This window comes from Python bivittatus, unplaced genomic scaffold (assembly GCF_059951505.1).
Source record: "Python bivittatus isolate LINGU-HERP-01145 unplaced genomic scaffold, Pbiv_v1 ctg000480_np1212, whole genome shotgun sequence".
Taxonomy (NCBI): domain Eukaryota; kingdom Metazoa; phylum Chordata; class Lepidosauria; order Squamata; family Pythonidae; genus Python; species Python bivittatus.
The window spans coordinates 87064229-87087339 of record NW_028277075.1 but is presented as its reverse complement, the minus strand read 5'-3'; the positions used below and the strand labels follow the sequence as shown (position 1 = coordinate 87087339).

General features: G+C 34.7%; 1 protein-coding gene across 1 annotated transcript in view; it reads left to right on the top strand.

The window, feature by feature from the left end:
• DPP10 (dipeptidyl peptidase like 10) overlaps window positions 1–22262 on the top strand; it is a 259921-nt gene extending 237659 nt beyond the window's left edge. The window contains exons 20-26 of the mRNA XM_088146483.1: window positions 4412–4606; window positions 5837–5891; window positions 13672–13771; window positions 14322–14380; window positions 14473–14545; window positions 17793–17866; window positions 21182–22262. Of these exons, the coding sequence (XP_088002609.1) occupies window positions 4412–4606; window positions 5837–5891; window positions 13672–13771; window positions 14322–14380; window positions 14473–14545; window positions 17793–17866; window positions 21182–21319 (694 nt within the window). The 3' untranslated portion in view covers window positions 21320–22262. The remainder of the gene's footprint in view (window positions 1–4411; window positions 4607–5836; window positions 5892–13671; window positions 13772–14321; window positions 14381–14472; window positions 14546–17792; window positions 17867–21181) is intronic.
• Window positions 22263–23111: the final 849 nt, after the last annotated feature.

Below are 23111 nucleotides of genomic sequence, written 5' to 3'. Positions count from 1 at the left end.
ATGGAGTTGAACAAGAGGATGAGTAGTATGGGTTGCCATGGTGTCTTGTTGGGAAAGGTGAGATATGTTTTATATTGGTTTTACTGGTTTTGCTATAAGCCACCTAGTGTGAGCTAGGTGGCCATATCAGATAGATAGATAGATAGATAGATAGATAGATAGATAGATAGATAGATAGATAGATAGATAGATATAAAAAAAAAAATTCACACCTTGTTCTCTACATTTCTGAGCTGGTAGAAGCAAATATCATAGATCACCGTTATTGTTAACTGCCCAAACTCATTTGAATAGGCAATAAACAAATCTTATAAAATAGACCAATAAGGTAAGCACCGCTATTAGTGGAGAAGTTCCCAAACTAATCAAACATTCCTTCTACTGAAGAGAAACTGGCATGGTGTTCTATTGCTTTTATGTGCTTTGACTTACAAGTTAAAATTATTTTTAAATAAGCATTCTATCTTCAAGACAAATCCAGGTTCATACATTTCAAAAGTAGGTACAGGATTCAACCATCCCAACTTTCCTGCCCTTACTTGAGTCAAGCCCTTTTTCCAGGAATTGGAATCAATACAAGAGAGAGTTATTTGCTCTTCCCTGATACCATTAGCAGCATCAATAACATGTTGACTCACCATGTTTTGGTTAATCAATCAGCTTCTTAGAAGCCAATTTTTCTACTTGTCTTCCAGCCTACCTCAGCTACTACAAAAGGTATCTATTGGTCTACTACAAAAAGAAAAAAAAGTACATGGGATAACATCCACAAAAAGCTTAATTGTGACAGCCTGGAAAACTATATTATGCATGCCAGATTCTTCAATACAAAGCAAGGGCAACAATTCATAATTACTTTTTTAAAAATGTAATACTACAGTTCCTTCAGAATGTATAGCAGTGGGATCCTAATCCAGTAAGCATATTTGGACTGATGGTCAGTTTAGTCATAATTATTACTATGAATTTGTAAAGTCTGGTGCTGAGTAACAACTAAGACTGAGTTGCTGCTCTATGAAGTCTGTGTTGCAAAAAGGTTTTGCTGGCTGGAATCTTAATTTTCCCTTGTCTGGCCCCAGACTGATTTGTTGTGTTACTATAATCTATCTTTTTGTTCTGTTTGATGTGGTTGCTTTGAAGGATGCATTGCCAGTTGCGCATAGTTAACAAGATGCTATTTTGAGAGTATCATTTGGTAATACCAAGTAGCTAATCTTTCCATCTATTCATATCAGATTAATCTGCTTAAAGCTCACCTTTTCCAAACTACATAATATACCCTGTAGCATATAGTGTGTAGACAGAGAGAGAGGTACTATAACTGTCTAAGAAAACAATTATCTGTCTCCTTGGTTGCAAATTTTAGTTTTCAAATCTTTTATTTTCCTCCTTAATATGATTGCTATGAGTTTATTATGACCGATCCCTCCGATATTCTTGAAATTCTAGATTAAGTATTATCAATTAGTTGATTATTAATCTAGGTTTTATAAGATTATTCTTTTGTTTGTTCGCCTTCTGCTGAAAACATACTTTTTTTTTTTTTTAATAAAGCACTGTAGTTTCACAGCAATCTTGATGGATACAAAGGGAAAATATGATCCAGAACTAACAATAGTCAATATTCGTTGCCCCAGGCCAAAATATATTACCCTCTGAAACCAAAAGAGAAATGATGATGGAGTCTTATGACTTCCGATATCAAAACAAAAGATTATTTTGAAAATGTAACAACCAAGTAATGCTGTCTCATTTTTCACTTATAGCTAAGGAATGTGGGACTGCACTGTTAGAAACATACAGAGTACCAATTAAAGTCCATCATTTTGCTCTGTAATTGCTATCTGTTCTCTGTTTAAAAGCTACACTGGCTTCGGCAGAGTTTTTGAATTATACCAAATCTTCTTATCACTAGAAGTTTATAAAGCATATATAATTAGTATGTTCAGGCACAGACTTGGTAAATGTCAGCTTTGTAGGCCAACTTTGTCATATTAGAACTAAGGTTTCCTGAAATCACTGAGGCTTAATTTATGTTATTTGCATAACTCTGTTTTTTGTCAGAGGTTATGTTCTCAAACTATGGTTATAATTATAGATTTAATCTTTTTCCAGTAGTATTTTAAAATATTTAATCTTAGAGATCTGTCATCCACTATGCCAGATGCCTATCTTATTTAACAATTGCATGAAACCACTACGAGAAGTAATCTACCATCCCAAGGTATGGGATCGGTATGTTGGTGATGCCCAGTTTTACATCTTCACCTTCAGAAAATGCAGTGGACGCACTGGCCTGGTATCTGGAGGCTCTGAAGGTTTGAAGCAGACTTAGATAGAAATCCTTCAGAACAGAATGGCTGTTCAGGAACCATCTGGCTTCTTAGATGCTCCAGCTTTGGCTCTGGATGGGGTTGCACTCCCCCTAAAGGAGCAAGTCTGTGATCTAGAGATTGCTCTGGACTCACAGCTCTTACTCGAACAGTGGAGGCTATGGCCATAGTAAACTTTATCCAGTTTTTGCAGTATACAAGATGCAACTGTTCTTGGAACTGAATGCTTTGGCTACTGCAACTGAAAGGCCCCATTCTTGGGGATGCCTTTGAAAATGATTTAGAAACTTAAGTTGGTACAGAACACACTGCACTGTGCTGACAGGCAGAAGTCAATTCAGTAGAACAACAGCTCTTCATGATTTATTACACTGGTTGTCCATATGTTTGGGGGGGTAAAGTATTGGTTATCACCCATCCTACATGTTTGAATCCTGAAGACGTGTTGCATATCTTCACCCTCAGTGAAGCTAAGGAGGAAGGAGTGAAGAAATGTGTCTTCTTTGTGGCTGTCCCAACATTACGGAATAATCCATCCCCCAATGTAAGGATAGTACTGTACCTGTCGACATTCAGGAAGGAGAAAAAAACAATCCTCTTTCACTGGACTTTCAGATTATAATTAATTGGACAATTGTTTTTGCCAAATATTACCAACTAGATGTATTATCTGTTTTCTGATTCTTTTAATGTTTTGTGATTTTTGTGATGTTTTATTTTTTGTGAGCCTTGTGATTGGGATAGCATAGAAATCCTGCTAAATTAATAAATAAATGAGAGAAAGGAAGATACTTGCCTTGTTGTAAAATGTCAAGGAGAATTGACAGATTATGTTCATCAAGCGTAGCAGTTCAAAGTGTCCCAGGAACAATAATAGTTGAAAGAGTGTTTCTTATTTTATCATGTTCCTCTATATCTATCAGACTCAATCTTTATTTCTCTTGATTCTTCCATCCACTGTTTTCATAGATACTCTCAATCTAATTTCCATACAATGCACAAGCAGTTTTACATTTATTTTAATTCTACTGGCATAACGTTTTCACTGAGACATTTTATACTATTACTTCCTAGATTTCTCTGTTGCTTAATATTTATGGTTGACAGAAAAATAATAAACCTTTCTAAAAACCAACTTTTCATTATCTTTGGGGGGGAAATGCTATTAACAACAGTGTAGAAAAAAGGTAGCAGAATTGAAGTGCTTACCCCTAGAATATTATTCCCAGCTACAAAATAAGTTTTTTGAAAATGTGTCCCTAAATATTGCATTTTGCAAATCTTTAGATTCAAATGGCCATTTAAAAATATTAGTATGAATCCCAAGCATTTAGTATTGGGTATGTGTATAGGAAAGGAATACGGCTGAACTAATTTTGTCTCCATTTTAAGCCTCTTCCCCCCGATATCCACTGTCCCAATATTAGTCTTGCATGATCAACAAAATTAAGGATGTCTTTGTGCTACAGAATATTTGAAGAATCCATTAAGCTATTTTCTGTGGACTTTGAATCTTGTACAGAAGATGCTATGCAGTGACTACACATATAACTCATTCAGATATATGAGATATGAGGATCAAGCAAGGAAAATGCATATATCATTTATATATAGCCCATGCTGATTTTACATCACATGAACAGCAGGTCTGAGAACATACATAATTGATTTTTATAACCCTATCTTTTATGTAACAATTCCCATTCTACTATACAATAGGCAGAGCAATGTTTGTTAGAAAGTTAAATCCATGGTCTTTGACCGAGATCTTGTGAGCCTTTTTCAGGGCACTAAAAGCAAAAAGAGAAAACAAAAAAAGTTTTATAATTTTCCAGCTATGAGATTAGTTAATGCCATATTAAACCTCAACCACTTGTTTCTGTACAGTTCAACAACTTTTTTTCTTTGCTGCTCCCATAAAGGATAAGCAATGGTTAATGTGATGCTATGAAATAAACAGTATTTCAGAAGGATTAAATCATTCTTTTTCTGCAATTTAGATTACAAAAATTATTGAGGAATTTGAATATGCATTATGTTATCAATTACCTTTGTCTCTGGTGTGTTGGTATTTACAGCAATGAAGCTCCAGGCGGCCAGTTGGTTACAGATAAGTTTCACATTGACTGGGATTCTGTGCTTGTCAATTCTGATAATGTCATCATAGCTCAGTTTGATGGAAGAGGGAGTGGATTTCAAGGACTAAAGATTCTGCAAGAGGTCCACCGTTCACTAGGATCAGTGGAAGTGAAGGACCAGATAGCAGCAGTAGAGTACGTATGTGCAAAATTTTATTTATTTTTCAAAATTCTTGTTTAGTTTGATATGACAGATGGAAATGTATTGTGTTTTATATCTGTACTGTATGGGTTCATTATAACTCACACTCTATCTGAGAGGAAGAAAAGTTTAATAAAGCATCAAATCTGCTTCTAGGTTTAGTCTAACTAGTCTACATTATCTAATTGATATTTTTATTGACTAGAAAAGCATTGCATGATGTGGAATGCATTCCAGATGTGCATAACTGAAATACACTAAACCACTTCAGTGCTATAGGTATAATAAATAATGACCTATTATCAAGCATATGTTGCTGTTCCTGCTACAACAAAATTAAATCTACATGATTTTAGTGCCTAAAAATGATTTATTGTTGGTTGCAGTTACTGTCCTTTGACAAATTTGGTAATTTATTTTCTTAAAAATACATGAATATCAACCCTGGTCCTGCTTTTGGCATACAGATATGTGAATGAGGTGAATAATTACATGTGATTTAAAACTGTACTGTTCTTGTCAAACTTAATTTTAGGATTTATCATAGCTAGCTTTACATTAAGTAGTCTACTACTATGCCTTCTTAATTCCCAGAAGTTTGTTTTGCTTGGAAGACAGAATATATGCAAAGCATATAGCAGGTTTGATCTTCAAACTAACTTCCTGCCCTCAGCTGTTGTAAAGGGTGGTGTAAGATTTGGAGAGTTTAAAAAAGTAGGATGAATCTGCCAAGTAATGTTGTTCTTTGCCTCAAGGGATTGTGAGAATTGAATCCAAGTTCAAAAAAGCTGCTTGGTGTTTGCTAGTAGGGAGGACCTAAGCTGAATCAAACAGGGCAGCATAGCTTAATAGAACATATAAATGCACCCAGTGTATTACAATACATTATTGGTTTTATTGTTACGTTTTTAATGGAATCCCATGTTGGATTAGCTGTAGTTTCCTCGGGTTAAAATATCTACTTATTATTTCATTTTTAAAAAAGCTTTCCATGCTATTTCTGATTAATGTCTTATATGAGTGGATTCACAATTTTGAAGACAGTGACAATTTAGCAGTCTAATGCAATCAAGAAAGAATTTGTACTGCAGTGCAGCAGTTAGGTACATAGGTGGAGAGGCAAACAACAAACAAATACACAAACACACATATTCTTTACATACAGAAAAACATTGCTCAAGCATGATTTTTGTTTTTGTAATATATTACCTTCTCTGTTACAGATACTTGTTGAAACAACCATTTGTTGACTCTAACAGACTGAGCATTTTTGGAAAGGTAATTTTCTTAAATGAATGAGATATCACAACTTGCTCCTGTCAATAGATGTTATACATTTCTGAAGCTTTTACTATTTAATTATTTAATTAATTTCAACTAACAGCAAGCTCTGTGGAAAAATAATTGAGGGTTAGCGTCCTTTCAATTTCAGGAATTCCTAAATGAGTCTGATTATTTGGATTAATTTAGTCTGATCTTTTAGATTTGGCACAAAAACTACTTCGGTAATGCTGATACAAAGTATCAGGAAAACAAATGCCAGAGAGGGATGGAAAGTGTGATTTTGCTTTTGGCTATTTTAGCAGATTTCTGTACTATCAAGTATGGTGTGCTTTAAGATAGATTCCTTGTGTTGTAGCTGTGTGCTACAGAGGTTCAATTCTGAAGAACTGTTTTAGAAAGTAATGGGACTTCTGGAGGAAGAAATGGTGGACTGGAGATGGCTCTGCAAAAAGTGGAATAAAAGGTGAAAAGTAGCCCAACTCTTTGAACTTCTCTGGACAAAAAGAGGATGGGAGATAGCCCACAAGTGCTCCAGATAGTTGCACCTCATGAGGAGACTGCAAGACAGTGGTCTCTGGTGGGTTTAGAGCTCTGGGAGACAAGGAATAGCCATCTTGCTCAAATCGGGGTCAGTACCTTTAAAAGGACATTAAGTTGGCATACTTCCTTTTCTAATCACTTTCAGAAATTGCTTATTAACTACTTTTCAGCTATTAGAAACCTTTGGATCAAGAAGTCTGAAAACACCGTGTGAATCTGCCTTCAATATTTAATGAAAGAAAAATTTAACTACAAGCTTAAAAACTTTTTTTTGTTTGTTTAATAAACAGCAAAAGGTTGATTAAAACTTTCATTTTAAAAAGTTACAAAAGGACTAAGGGTCCAGATAAATTTGAAATAAGATTTTGGAATTAATTTTAAAGAATCCTTCCTGTGGGAAAATGCTTTTGTTTTGATTTTTTTTACAAGAAATAAGATAAGTTTTTAAAAATTGAACACTAGAGGGAAATAAGGATTTCAATTAAAGGAAAAGAACACAAACTTGACTAACAGTTACAGAATGTCACAAAATATTCTAACACTGGAAATATTGAGGGATATTTTTGAAAAAACGAGTCAGAAATTAATATTAACAATGTCAACAGATATCTGCCTCTGTGGATAGTCTGTGTCTAAACGATGTTATGGGAGAGGAATAGGTTTTACCTGACAAGACAGAGACTGAATTGAAAGTGGACTTACAATGACAGGCTGCAAGAATGACATGGAAAAATGTCATTGTACACTAGGCATACAAAAGAAACTGGATGTTTTAATAATAATTAAAAGGGATATACAAACAATAAACCAAGAGAGTGACCTGGATAATTTTTCTATATTGGGCTTACAAAAGAGACTTCTTAAAGCTTTGAAGAATCTCATGAGAAGGGACAAAGGAGAAATGAAAAGTTCTACAACGTTATTTGAAGGGACTAAAGATTAAGATTGTTAGAAATAAAAGGAAGGAATATAAGGTTGGTTTATCTGATTGAGGTCAAAATAGATATGTTGTTACTTTTGGTAACCCTTAATGGACTTTTGCTGACACCAAATTATGATGCTTTATGAATTTGTTTATAGATAAGAGATGGGATATGGAAAGAAGAGGTCATTTATTGTAATTTAAGAGGAGGTGAAGAATTACTAAAATTGTTTATACTTGTGAAGACGGTTGGGAGTCACTTCTTTATATATTTCTTTTCTTTACTATATTTTCTTTTTTTATTTCTATTAAGTCTTTCCTGTTTTTTTCTCTTTGTACCTTTTACTCTTTCTATTTTTCTATCTTTCTTTTAGTTTGTATTAGTTTACTATTGTAATTATAATCTTTAATAAAATTACTTTTTAAAAAAAGAAAGTAATGTTGGGATCCTTATGCCTGATTACTGGATATTTATACTATAGGGTCCATTAATGTTCCAATGTATTTGTTTAACAACTATATGTAACCTATGGGGAAAACTTGTCTGGGAAATTTGAGGTGAAATGTCACTAATATATTGATGAAATTCAGTCTTGTCAGGACTGAATTTTATCAGGCAAATCTTGAAACAGGAATGAATTACATATTCTGGAACAAGGAAAGTACAGGCAAAATAAATGTACAAGTCCTGATTGACAGGCAGTTTCAGATTTGTGAAAAAAGAACACAAGATTTAATGATTTTATGGATAGACTCTATTCAGTGATTTGTCTCCTAGAAATTGAAATGAATTTCAGTGAATTTCCTAGGTATTTTCCTCAATAAAATTCTGTAACAATAAAATGGAAGGTTGGGAGGGACCTTAGAGATAATCTAGTTCACCTCCCTGCCCAGTGTGGGAATTTGGTAGTACAGCATCTTTGAAGGAAAGCCATCCAGGTTTGTGTAAACATCTCCAGTAAGGGATAGTCTACTCCCTCCCAAGGCAGTATGTTCCATTGTTGCGTAGCTTGTAGCATTTACAGATTTTCCTGATATTCCACTGAAATTCTGCTTCTTTGTAATTTAAGAAAGCATTGTTCCTTGTCTTGCTTTTGAAACTACTCTGAATAATTATGTCCTACTTTCTACATACTGTATTTGAAGACCACTATCAAGTCTTCTCATAGACTTTTTCTCCAGGCCTTCAACCATTCCTCATAAGTTTTTTTTCTTTTAATTCCCTCTCTTTTAATTCTCTTTAGGCCCTTTATCATGTTGGTAGTTCTCCCCTGAACATTGTCCAGTTTGTCAGGGTCCTTCCTAAAATGTAACGCCCAGAACTGGATTCAGTGTTTTAGATGTGATTTTACTAATACAGATTAAAGAGAAATTATAACTTTTCTTGATAGCAACTCTGTACTACTACCCTGGATGAAGCCTAGAATTGAATTAGCATTTTGTTTTGTTTGGGAGGGTTTGATTCAACTTATGATTCACCAAGATACATAGATCCTTTTTACATGAACTTCTGTTTAGTATGGTCCCCTCCATCCTACACTTTTGCTTTTGCTTTTTTTCTTATGTAGGAATTTGCATGTGTACCTGTTGAAATTCATCTCTCTAGTTTCTGCCTATTGTTCCAGATTGTCAAAATCTCTTTCAATCTTGATACTGCCCTCTAAGGTATCTCTTACCAACCAAATAGGGCCTAGAGTAAAAAAACTGATTTATGCCACTCAACACTATCTTCCAGCGTAATATGGAGCTCAGCCCTAGCAAGACCAAGTAGCTTTGGATGTTTGGTCTTCCCAGTTCTGGGGATTTTCTATCTGTAACTCTGAGTAGGGTCACACTGCCCTGCTTGGGACTTGTGCAGAAGAGGTGATGTCTATGGACAGGAAGGCTTTTGCACAGGATGAGCTTGTGTCCCAGTTGTGCCCATTCCTGGAGGCTCTCCTCATGGTCCCTCATGCTGTGGTCACCTTGAGATTGGATTACTGTAATATACTTTTGGTCCAGAAACTACAGCTGGTCCAGAATCCAGTGGCATGAGCAGTGATGAGCAAGCCTCACTACACTACTGGTTGGTTTCCAGTTGGCTTCTGGGTGCAATTCAAGGTGCTGGTTATTACCTATAAACCCTACATGGCATAGAACTTAGTTACCTGAAGAACCGCCTCTCTTATGAAAGGTGTCTGCCTGTTCCAAATCCCATAAATTAAACAGTGCTATCTAGTGAGATCTGGAAAACAGACTTCCATATTGTGGCACTTGCCCTTTGGAGCAACATCCATCCAGAGATCTGTATGCCCACCACCTTGCCTCCCTTCAGGCAATCTTTGAAAATTTGGTTGTGTCCCCAGGCCTGGGGCTAGATGGGTTGAGAGGGTTCCCTTTAATGGTGGGTGCAGTGGAATTAAGTTGTGTCTTTTGGTGGCTTCCCTCCCCATGTCTATGACATGTAGTCCTTAGGTTATGATTATTCGTTCAGTTGTGATGGTGCTGAATGAATGGCATGTTCATTCAACACATCCTCATAGTTCCAGCCATTGCGGCATCCCCATGGTCACGTGATTGCAATTTCCAACATTCCCCACATGCAAAGCCGGTGGGGAAGCCAGCAGGAACTAAGAAGTCAGAGTCACGTAAGGTCCTCGCTTAACGACCCACGCAGTCCTCACTTAATGATGGCAACTGGGACTGCTGGAATTGCCATCGCTAACTGACATGGTCCCATGAACTTGCGCTTTACGACTGTGTCGCTTAGTAATGGCAACTCTTGTCCCATTTGCCAACATAAGCCAAGGACTACCTGTATGTTTCATGCTTTGTTTTGTATTGTTTTATATTTTATTGCATTCATAAACTGTGAAGCTACCCAGAGTCATATGGATGTTGGGTGGCCAAGAAATATCATAAATAAATGAATAAAAACAAAATATTTCAGCCAAATTGTGAAGATGCTTACAAATATTAAAAACACTTAGAAACCCACAACATATAACTCTTGGCACCCAGTGCAAATTTGAAGGGCAAATGCAGTTCAGACTGTGTATGTGTGTACAGGCAGCACCTGTCAGGGATACCTTAAAGCTGCTGCACCTTTTCCTAGATCAAGCAGCCATCCTCCAGAGACACAGCATCTTTAGAGCTGAGGTGCTTAAGGGGTCCACAGCTATGTGCACCCATTATCACACTTCGCCCTTTGAAACTCTCTCTCTTCACAGCTCCATTACCGAGGATTTGTGCAGTTACATTTACTCTGATCTTCTTGTACAAAATTTAACTGCTTGGAAAAATGTAGAAGTATTTTGCTCTTAATTTCATAGTGTCCTTTTAAATTCACCTTTTACATGCCTAGTCATTTACAGCCTATTGTGCTCTAAGTAACCCCCTTTTTGTTCCATCTGTGCAGGATATTGCTGGATGCTGTTGCCTCTGGCAATAAATAGATGAGCCAGACAAACGGTTTCACCTTTAGCAAAAAGATTCTTATTGCTGTGTCACTGTATCTCAGCTTTTCAACTTTTACCACCAAGTTTTCAGATGCTGATGTTTGCTTCTTTTAGTTGAAAGGGGAGGGGGGGACTTTTCTAAGTCATCTACCATTTATGTCGTCCTTTGTTGCAACTCTTACAGTGAATACAACTCTCTTGTTCTCATTCTTTCTCCACCCCATTACCCCACCTGCCCAGACACAAACAGAAGTCATCACATTCAGTTTCAAATGAAGCTTATTAATTCTAGTATTCACCAGTGACCTTCAGTCATTACTGATGGTTTGTGTATACATTTCCAAATATGTGACAATTTCACCTAAGATATCCCTTTGCGTTGAATATTCTTTACAGTATATATTCAACCCTAAGTCTCACTGAGGTCAGTCTTTCTGCCAGAAGAGTGAGCATAAGATTGTAGCCTTAATTTTCAGATTTCAGCTACAAATTACTGTGTACAAAAAAAGATAACTACTGTGGTAGAAAAAAAAAAATCAATCAGCAGTGTTGTTCTTGGGAAAATTCCAAAATCCATAGGAAGGTAATACCTTTGTTAGGACCAACTAACACGATACCAAACAGTATGCAATTTTTTGTTGAAAGCTCTTCATCAGGCAAGATGTTACAAAGGCTCACTGTACAGTATATTGCAGCCCTTTTTAATGTATCAGTAGAAATAATCCTTTTTAAAAAAAATCAGATGGACTTAACCCTATATTATATAGAAAGCAGATGCATAATTAAAGCATAAGTGTACTAGAAATGTGACATAAAGTAGTTAGGATCATAGTTGTCCCATAGAAATCTTTAGCATTTTTTTCTTTTACTAATCCCTGATTCTTAGTAGAAAATACATTGGATATTTAACCACTATTTATAGCATTCTAAGAAAGCACATACAACTTTTTGGGAACTTAACAATGGGTAACTAAAAGTGGAGAAGGAAGAGTTGTTGTTCTCCATTCCCGTCTACTACACTTGACCCCACATCCTGATTCCCTAATTCTTTATCTCTGCCTATATTCTCTTCTGGCCATTGGCCTTTTTTTTTTTTTTTTAATCCATTCTCATTTTGTTTTTCTTTCTGGATAAAGAATTATCCAGAAACTAGAAAATGGTGAGCACTTACGTCATTTAATGAATAAAAAGGAAACTTGCATCATCCTATCAATAATAACTCGTTTTTAAAAAATGAAATTATAAATTATTTTACAACTTCATAATTCCTTGATTCTACATGAGTTAGAAATTTCTTACTTCAGATCAAATTAGATTCTGCCAATACCAGAACTCAAAGATCTTTTAGAAAAATATTTTTTACTGTGCACAGAATTACTTTATTTCTACGCATATTTATTATTATTGTAAGGGGAAAATATCCACATTGAAAACAAATTTATTACTATTACTACTCCTATTATTTTTAGTAGGAATTGAGGGAAAAAAAGATGGCATTTATTTTTTGAAAAACCTACTTCTGGCCATAGCCATATCAATTTTAAATTATAATTAATAATTTATTTTGTAATTTCTTTGTATTAATAAAAGCATTATAAATATAAAATATGATAAAATATGTTCCATACTTATATTTAACTGAGCATCAATGGGTGACAAACTACAAATAGAAATGGATGTTATAAATATTAGAAATTATAGTAAAATAGTATAAAAATATTCAGTATAAATAACAAAATATTAATTCATGAATTAATACATGAAATATACAATACTGGATATTTTACAAAAGACTATCTTATTTAAATAAAAGAAAATATATTTTACATTTTTAGACAGTTACTAGAGTTGGCGAACTTGATGTTTATTTTTTTATATGTATCGGACTACCACAACTGATTTGCTAATGGAGAACTAATGGTCTCTTAGAATCCCACTGACATATTATTTGCCTAAAATTCTTTGCACTTAGAATGGCATATGTAAAAAAGAAGGATGCATTATCTGTAACCTCTACTTATATAGTTATTTTCTACGAGGATTAAAAAACAGATGAGCATTCACACGTGTGACTGAACTGCCACCTTTGCTCAGTCTGAAATGTTCTGAGTCACAGAAAAATATTAGCTTCTTCCTCACAAAATGGTTGAAAAATTAGACAAGTTTCTTCACCTATTTAAATTGATTGTCCTAGTCATATTTAAGATTGCCTTAAGCTCACCCTGCTCTGAATATCCATGTACAACTTTAATTGGCCATCATTTGCAACCCAACAGCATCATAGTTCTCTGAATCAAAAAGAAGAGGTGTAAGGTTATTATTTCAGTAGCACTCACATATCTATGGTAATATATTGATAGTGAGAAAGAGGAAAACAATAGTTGAGGTCAACACTTTTTCAGCGATCCTTTTTTCGTTTCTACTTTCTCCTTTGTTCTTCCTGCCAATGTGCTGCTGAAGGAAAGAGATTATTTTGGTCACTGGTACAAGGGTTTGGAATTAGACTCAGGGCTGCATGCCCATTTCTGATTATATGAAAAAAATATATACGTATCAACAGCAGCTTTGACCTCAGGAGTATTGTAGCTTCAGTACTCTACATTAATGAAAATGATTAAAAGGGCTAATTTCTCTTCCTTCTAATATAAGCATTTCAGTAACATGTTTGGTATTTTGGACCCACTTAAAATTGTATGCTAAAGCAAAGCATCCTCTGCGGTTTTTTTAAATTTTCACTTAACTTTTGATTTATACCTACAGAAGCATAAAAAAAAAAAGTAGAAATAGATATAAAAGCTATGGAAATGTATTAGAAAGAATAGTCTCATCAAGGTAATAATGAGCACATTATAACTCACATCAGGTTGTTTTGTAGGGCTATGGAGGATACATTGCATCAATGATTCTGAAGTCCAACGAAAAGCTTTTCAAGTGTGGAGCTGTGATTGCACCAATTACAGACATGAGACTGTATGGTGAGTGTGTTGCATCATTCAATTTGTTCCACAAGTAGCTCATTTTCCCTTTCTTTATTGCAGCTGAGACATTGTATAATATATGAACATTGAATAATATATGAACATGAGCTGCAGACAGTTCACTCAGGTGGTGATTTAGCCTCAGCTTTTACTTAAGAAGCACTACCAGATTTAGCAATAAATAAATAAATAAACCTGTGTTTAAAATGGGTGGCTCCCTTGGCACTTTTCCACTGGTGGTGAAGCATCAGCAACACATCACACAGCATCACAAATGGCTGCCCTGTGACAGTACCTCACAGCCAGAGGTAATGAGGATGTCTGCAAGTTGCTTTTGCCTGCTGATCAGATGGATGTCTTTCAGAGTGCTTCAAACAGGATCCTGGTGGATGATAAGCAAGGAGATTTGGTTTTCTGCTGAGGATAGTTTGCCTCCCATCTCCACTGGGTTCTGTGGCAGAGCTTAAACATAATTGGCCATACGTGTTAGTACTCTCCTCCAAAAGTAATTTAATAGCTATTAAGTTTTCCTATTTCCCATGTACAGCATCTGCCTTTTCAGAAAGATACCTGGGCAGTCCATCTAAGGAAGAAAATGCTTATCAAGTGAGTAAGATATACGACGGATCCGGATGGGGTGCCAGGGGTATTTGAAATGCAAATCAATCACAGATGTGCATGTTTTTCCTTTCCAAAAGGCATCCAGCGTATTACACAATATTCATGGTTTTAAGGAAGAAAATTTGTTAATCATCCACGGGACAGCTGATAGTGAGTATTTATACAAAAGCATTTTCCTAGTTGCCATTTGTCTTCTACAGATGTTCAGTGAAGGATAAGCATGGAGCACATTTGTGAGAGTATGTGAGCTTTATAATTTTTAGCTTTGTCTGCCCCTAGAGATCCCATTGTCAGACTCCATTGATACTTTCATATCCAAACAGATGACGTTACTCTTAAATGAATATTTGTAACCCTTTGTAGCTGTAGGGACCAATTTGTTTAAACTTTATGAAATGCAGTGTCTTTGTTAGAAGGCAACATGCATTAATAAGCATTGAACATCAAAATTTAATCACCACTTAAATTATTCCTATTCTACCACTGGCAAATTGTGTAAGGTGGAACAAAGATGTACAATTTCTTACAATAAATTGACCTTCTTGGTGCATCTATAGCTACATTACTGAAATGTCTAATTATGATAGACATTTTTCAGGTCTTATGGCTTCTGTCCAGCCCTGTAAGATTGTTTATAAAATAAATCTTTGTGCCTCACCTCTGTGTTACTATTTTCTCTTTGCTCTTTTTCTTTGGGCTGCATAGTTTTGTAGTCATATTCGTTACCTTTTGTAACTTGTGAGCCCATTACAGGCCCACTTCAGAGTTATGATAAGATTGTCATTTCCATATCTGACACCGAGATTCTGTGGGAGAGAATCATCAAGGGATCATTGCCTCCCACTTCTATATGTTTTCTCTGTATCCATGCTTCAGGCAGTTTTTTCCCTTACATAAGAGGACATTGCAATAGAAATGCAATACGTGAAACAGATGAAATGTAATGCTTAGTGTAACAAAAATAAATATATGAATTGTTAAGATTCTTCTTGTACATTTAGTAAGGCTACCTGACTGTAGCTTTGAAGTGAGATTTTCTGCATTTCTGCATAATGTACAGGGTTTGTTGTTTAGATTTGATTTTTAATGGATTATTTATTTAACTATTTATGGGGGGATTTTTAACTGTTGATGGGGTTTCTGATTTTAATTGTGAGCTGCCCAGAGTCACCCGTTGGGGGGAGATAGGTGGCATACAAATTTAATAATAAATTAATACAAATAAAATAAAAGGTTATATATTTTACTTTGTGGCTGTTATGGTTGCTTTACTGAGTAACAATGCCCAGACTAAACAAGTGTTTAGGCACCCCAGTCAGGAGGGCTAAAAATGTGCATGATGCATTTTGTATACAATTGTGGAATATAGCATTTGATATAGAAGCTAGCAGCCTATCCAGAGTTCTTCATTTATAGAAGTGCATAGTTATGAAACAAAAAACTCAGAATAGTTTTTTTTCCTTAATGTCATAGAGGATAGATAGAAAAAAGTGCACCAGCTGAATTACCTACTATTACCTACTATTACTTTGGTTTTCACAAAGATATTTTAGTTTAACATACTTCCCTAAGAGGGAAATTGGAAAGCTACAAATTAAAGATGCTCTTCAACTGGAAGGAAGGAAGGAAGGAAGGAAGGAAGGAAGGAAGGAAGGAAGGAAGGAAGGAAGGAAGGAAGGAAGGAAGGAAGGAAGGAAGGAAGGCTCTTTGACCCTTAATTTTCTAGATTGACTATTTTTCATGCTAAGCACATGCTTTCTTTACCATTCATCTATAGCCATCTCTATGCCTTTACCATACAGGCAGTATTTCAGTCACATTAAGTATATTAACTGACATTCAGATTAAATGTAAAGCAACGCTTGTGTTGTACCGATAGTCACTTTCCATTAGTATTACTTTCTTCAGGAATGAAAAAAACCTTTCTACCAAAAAGAGTGACAGTTATTTACCTCAATTTTCCCCAGCAGCAGATTGTGCTCTGGAGTCCCTCCCAACTACACGGGAGATGGTAGTGAGGCACAAGGGGGGAGGGGGTTGGGAAAATGTCCACTCTTTCTGCGTGTGTGAGGACCGAGACCTTGTCCTCCTCAAGCTCTGGGTCAGGCAACAGCCTACTGCTGTCCTGGGTCAAGTACTTGATTGCTCCAGACTTGAAGGCTCATCTTCACCTTGCCCCCAACTTTCAGAATTGGCTCTGCCATTGGTTAGATGGAAAAGAACAAAAATAATATTAATACTGGGCCTGGTGTAGATTTATTCCTTCTCACTGGTTCCAGTAGCTAAACATATCCAGGCAGCTGAAATATATTTGATATTGGAGCTTTCAGGGACAACAAGTAGGATTGTCTTGCCCCTCTTTGAATCTCCAAATCACAGGAACTATACAGCCTTTATGCTGTGGCAAAACAAACCAAAACCAAAACCAAAAAGTCTATTGTCCTAACACACATTTTCAGAACAGCTGAAATATGTAATTATTTGTTTTCTCATACATCAGTGTGACACATTTTATATGTTTGTGTATGCTTCTAATGAGTAGCTAAAACCTCCTTCAAATAGAACTAGACAAATTTCTGTATCTTGGGAATGTATTGATCAAACTGAAGGTCATTTGATCAAAATAGTATTTAAACATATACACTTAAAGAAAAATGAAATCATTTTATCTGGACTGAGCTATTAAATGCAGTTTCTGCCTTCCTGTATATCATAGTAAAATACATGCTTAATTGTGTGTCTAAAAGGACATTTCAGAAGCTGGTAGAAATCTGATAACAATATAGTAAAAGGGAAGATTAGTTTAATAATTAGGTTACACTTCAGAATTCAGAAACAACGTATCTTTATTGTAGTTGCATATGTCAGCATTTACACTCTCAAAATGTTCTGAACCTTACCAATATTTGAGAAATAATACCTCTGTTATACATTATTCTTCAATATTCAGAATTTTTAATACACATATCAGAATAGTAATGTAGTTCAAGTACAGCTATTTCTACTTACAGATTTGAATATGTGTGCCATATGAATACATGTCTGGAAATAAGTCCTGTTGAATTTAGAAGAGTTTTGTTCACTATATGAACAGCATTGTATTGTAGATTACTTAAAGAACCTCATGAGTCCATAAACTAAGTTTTCAATCAACTAAACTCCCAAGAGATTTTCAATGCATGCGTGGAGAAATCAGTTTATGAGCTGTGCTTATAGCCACTGTGCTATAGTTTTTATCATGAAATTAAAAAAAAAATTGTAAAATTTCTAAGAAAGAGTATTATCTCATACAGAAAAAGCATTTACACTAAAATTGTGACTATGTTGAGCTCATCTGTAGGAACTGTTTCATATTAATAATGCCTTTCACTAACACTCAAATGTTGTTGTCCCATAGCTAAAGTCCATTTTCAGCACTCAGCAGAATTAATTAAACAGCTAATAAAAGCCGGAGTGAATTATACTATGCAGGTATGTAATATTTAGGAATGTCATAGTTTATGCATCTTTCAACATGTTTTAATTTTAACCAGGTTTAGAAGATTTATTATGCTCTTTGTTGCATGTATTTAAAATACATCTTTGTCTAGAAACTGGTTTCTATCTATATATCCCTATCTATTTATAATTTAAACATCTTTGAGAATTACTTTATTCAAAATAGACTCAATAAAGGAGAAAGAAGCAAAACCAATACTTTAAGCAATAATAAAAGCAGAATATAAATTATAAAATGAATATTTAGTTTTTATCAGATTAATATAATACTTATACAATACTTTAACTTGAAAAATATGCTTACATAGCATAAATACTGTATATTTTAAATCAAAATATGATAAGATAATGTATTTTACTTATATCTCTTCAGATAGTTTAGACATTATTTTTAAATATTTAAAATAATGAGAAGACATTACTATTTTTAAAAATTCCTTCATGTTTCTTCTTGATATGGATACAATTAGCTACTATAGATCATTTTTATTGCTATCATTGGTCTTTATAGAATGATATCATTTGATTGGCTAATGTCATCCCATTGGAACAAATCATACTTCCAAGTAACCTTAAAATCTGCTCCAGAAGGTAGTGGTACTTTCAAAGCATATTTGTGATATACACAGGAGAGGCAGCAGTCCTATTATATAACTTGGTTTGCTTATGTAATGTTGGATAAAGTCTAATGAATTGATTAATTAGTTTTTCAAGAAAAAATTATAGCCTTGTGTCTGGTGGTATTTAGCACTGACAAAACAACATCCACCAAGAATCCAGAATTTGATTTCTCCCCATCAACCCTAGAGTCCACTTCAGTTTTGTTTACAAAAAATTAGGTGCGCTTCCAAGACAGATCTGAGACATGAACAGAATATAATGAGAAATTTCCATTGTACTAATGGACTTCTACTTATGTGATGCTGGATGTAGCAGAGGCAGAAACGTTAAATCGAACACTTAAGGCAACATAGCATGGGTGTCCTGAATTGTCTGCTAAACCACTTTGTCAGATGCCCAGTAGTAGAACTGTACACAGATTTAGGTAAAATCAGAGTCTCCTGAAATTAAGTTGTATCATAGCCTAAGACCCATTGCTGCTTGAAAATTTTAATTATTTGGTGTACTGTTTTTAATATTTAGCAACACAGTACTATTTTTCCATGGATTGCAACATAAGCTATAGCATCTTATTAAGTTAAACTAATTACTCTATGCAGTTTTAAAGTTAATGCAAATGTAGTTTATTAAAATAAATGATAAAATTTTTAAAAATTATAAAAACGTAATAATCAGGGATAGATGGTGATAATATGATACACTTTAACCACAGCAACACAGAAATTAGCCACATTACTGGTAATGCTAACATTAGAATGACAAAATAGAAGCTTTATGTAATAAAGTCTGATCATCATGTATACTGTTGCAGAAGAGATGAAATAAAAGAATTCCATGTGTCTCTATGGAAATTGTAGTTCAGCAGTACAGGTGGTCCTTATTCAGTGACTGCCTCATTTAGCCACCACCTCATTTAGTGACCATTCACAGTTACAGCAGCGATGAAAAAGTAACTATGACCAGTCCTTACATTTACAACCTTTGCAGGTCTGTAAAGCAAAGGAAAGCTGAAGTAAGATCATAAACACAGTCACAGTTCCACTTAGTGACCACTTCATTTAACAGCTGAGTTGCCAGTCCCAATTGTGGTCACTAAATGAAGACTACCTGTACATGAGCAATAGTCTCAATATCCTCATAATCACAATGGCAAACTCACTTGAATAAGGGGATTTGAGAGTATATGACTTATAGGAGCAGTGATGGAAACATATTGTACCATGACCAAAAGCCTGGGGAAGGAGAGAGATGTACATATTTAGCCAGAACTCAAGGTCCCTTTGAAATCAGGCTCAGCTGTTATATGGGATCCTATTAACCTCCGACTGGTACTCCTTATCATCTATCATTTGAGTGAATGCAGGTCTGGCCTTTTCATAACCCAGAATAAGAAGGAACCTGGCCAAGAGTCCATAAGTTGCTAGCTTGGATTCTATAGCACCCATTCAGCTTGGAGAATAGTACTCTGCCAATATAAGGGTAGTAAACCATGGGAAAGAACAGGATCTTTAGCCAATAATTGATCATCAGAAGTGCCTAATGGCAGCAGAAGATCGTAATGCCACCTAAGAGGCATGATCATGAGGTGCTGTCCATGATTCTTTGGCATGTCAAACCATTCCAAGGTATTTAAAAGTGTGAACCTGCTCAATCTTATTCCCCTCTATAAGCCAGGTTCTTTGTCTGAGTCTTTACCTAAAGGCCATGATCTTGGATTTTTGATAACTGATCCTGTTTTGCACACTATAGAGTATGATAGATTTACTGTTGTTCTGTGCCCATTAATTCTTGTCTCATGGAAAGTAAGTTTTTGAACTATACCTGTGCTGTCTGGGTAGATGCTGGGAAAGAGTTAAGCTACTTAATCTTTTGATAGGATATGAAACTTTATCAAGCTATAGATTGCATGTGGGAGATGAAAATCAAAAATCTCTTGGGCTGCTATATTGGAAAATAGAGACATGTATGACTAGACAGTTAAAGGATATTTATTAGAGTATTTAATTTTGATTAGGGATTGCACCAGTTGTTAAAATAGTATATTCCCTTTTTTTATCAGCTGTCCTTCAGAATGCAATCTGGAGTCATTATCAATATTGATTTTCAGCACTAACAATGCAAACATTTGTATAATTATTCAACTGCAACTATTATATGGGTGAAAAAAGTTAACTGCTTAGTATTTGAATATATTTTAGAATTTATAATTCATATTCAATTCATATTTTACTAAGCTGTTCTAAGGGCTACAGTTATTTTCATCAATATTTGATTTTTTTATTTTATAGTTTATTTGTAATTGTTTTTATGTATTTATTCTTTTTAATTGTTGTATGCCGCCCAGAGTCACTTTGTGTGAGATGGGCAGCTATATAAATATGATAGATAGTTAATAGATAGAAAATAGTAACTGTTTATTTCCCTTAAATCTTGAAAATTTAAATAAGAAACGCCATTTTAAACAAAAACAAAAAATACCTTCAGTACTAGAAGTTTTTTGTGCAGGTTGTAAAATGATGGTTAAAATTATAAAATAAATTTCACTTTGAAACTTAGATATTTTCAGTGAATCTATAACATTATCTGATGCATTCATTCTGTGATAATACAATTGTATTTAAAATCTTGCCACTTGGTTTTCAAAATTTTTTATTTTTCCTGTCCTAGATCTACCCAGATGAAGGTCATTACATTACATCAGAGAAGAGTAAATATCACCTTTATAGCACAATTCTCAGCTTTTTTAGTGCTTGTCTAAAGGAAGAAACACTGATTTTATCACAGGAACCAGAAGAAGATGAATAAAGAGTAAGGAATAGGACTTGTATAAGGCTCACGACAACCATATTTAAAGTTGACTGTAAGAAAACAGATTCTTCAGGAGCCTGAGGGCGGCCAAAGGCGATAGCAGTGGAGCAGCACATTTTGTGACAATGGGCGAAAAAACTGGGATTTGAATACACAAGTCCAACTGTATGATGAAGGAACAAAATTTATACCTTTGTGGAAGGCCAAAGGTTGGATGCAGTTTTCTGAAAGATATTACTTTTGCATAAGTGTAGGGTTAGTGCATGTTGATTTTGTTAAGATTCACTGTTTGTTCAGTATGTAGTTGCTCTGTTTTATTTAGTATGCACATAACTTTTTGATTTCAGGATAATGCACACTTTCATAAGTATTAAAGCCACTAATATTTGGACAGGAGAGCTGCAGTCTAACATTCTATTGTAATTTTACATTAAGTGCATTTTTTCCACTGTTAAGCATCGAAATATTTTAAAAATAGCATTTTTAGTTGACTGAAAAACAAATCAGATAAGTAGACAATAATTATATATACTGGTTTATTGGGAGGGCTTCTCCCAAAATGTCAAGCATTCATACCAACTAAATCAGTAAGGAAAACTGTAGTATGTTCTTGGACTTTATATATATACACACACAAGACTCCTTCCACAACAGCAACAATAACAACAACAAAACAATGTCCACTTGAAGAATTTTTTCAGGCTATACTTACATCTATGTGTAAACCAATATCAACAACTAAAATAATTCCCCAGTTAAAAGTTGCACACTTTGATTTACTAAGAAATGTTTGGGTTGTGCTTTTTCTCATACTGTTTACAGTAGTCAGTATTTTGCTGGTTACACTCTAATTTTAGAGGACATTACTTTGTCACTTGTAAATTAGATACATGAACATTAAATTATAGTTTCAGATAAAGAGATTTTATTAACAATGTAATGCCATAGAGCAGTGTTTCTCAACCTTGGGAACTCGAAGAGGGGTGGACTTCAACTCCCAGAATTCCCCAGCCAGCCTTGCTGGGGAATTCTGGGAGTTGAAGTCCACCCCTCTTCGAGTTCCCAAGGTTGAGAAACATTGCCATAGAGTAATATTTTGCTGAGCTATTTTGTAAAGCTGTTTTTTTTTCCCCCTTTCTCTCTACAGACTGGTTGAGATTTCATTTTGAACTTCAGTGGTAGCACACATAGTTTTTATTTTGTGCTTCACAGCTGCTCATTAAGTCTGTTACAAGAATGATTTAAATTCAGCTGAATAAGTGGGAAATGATTTGTCTCCATTTAGTTTCAAGAAAGCTTATGATAAATGATATCTTATTTAGATGACGATCCTGTGGTGCATCCATGTATTTACACCCCTAAAATGATGCCATGAAATAAACAAACCAGGGAACTTTGGCCATCCAGATATAACTGAAATCAAGTGCTATATTCATTTAATTTTGGAGATCTTTTGGAGTATATATAAGTGATGCAATTCTAATGATTTAAAGTCCCATTGCTTAATATTTTTTCCAGTGCTATTAACTGGATCCAGTTAAATAGCCTCATTCTAGCAATTCCCCAGCCAGCCTTATCCTCTAGATCTAGATTCTTTTAAAAAATATATACTTTCCCATTTTTGCTATGTGTTGCTACACCTGGAAGATTTTAAGCACACATGCTATTTTTAAAGGGGTATTCTTAATGGATAAATTTAACTTTTTTTCTTCTTTTTTTACTTTGAATATTAGTTGCCTGACATGGTAAATTACACAGTTTTTTTGCAAAGGTAAAAAATTCAATTTTC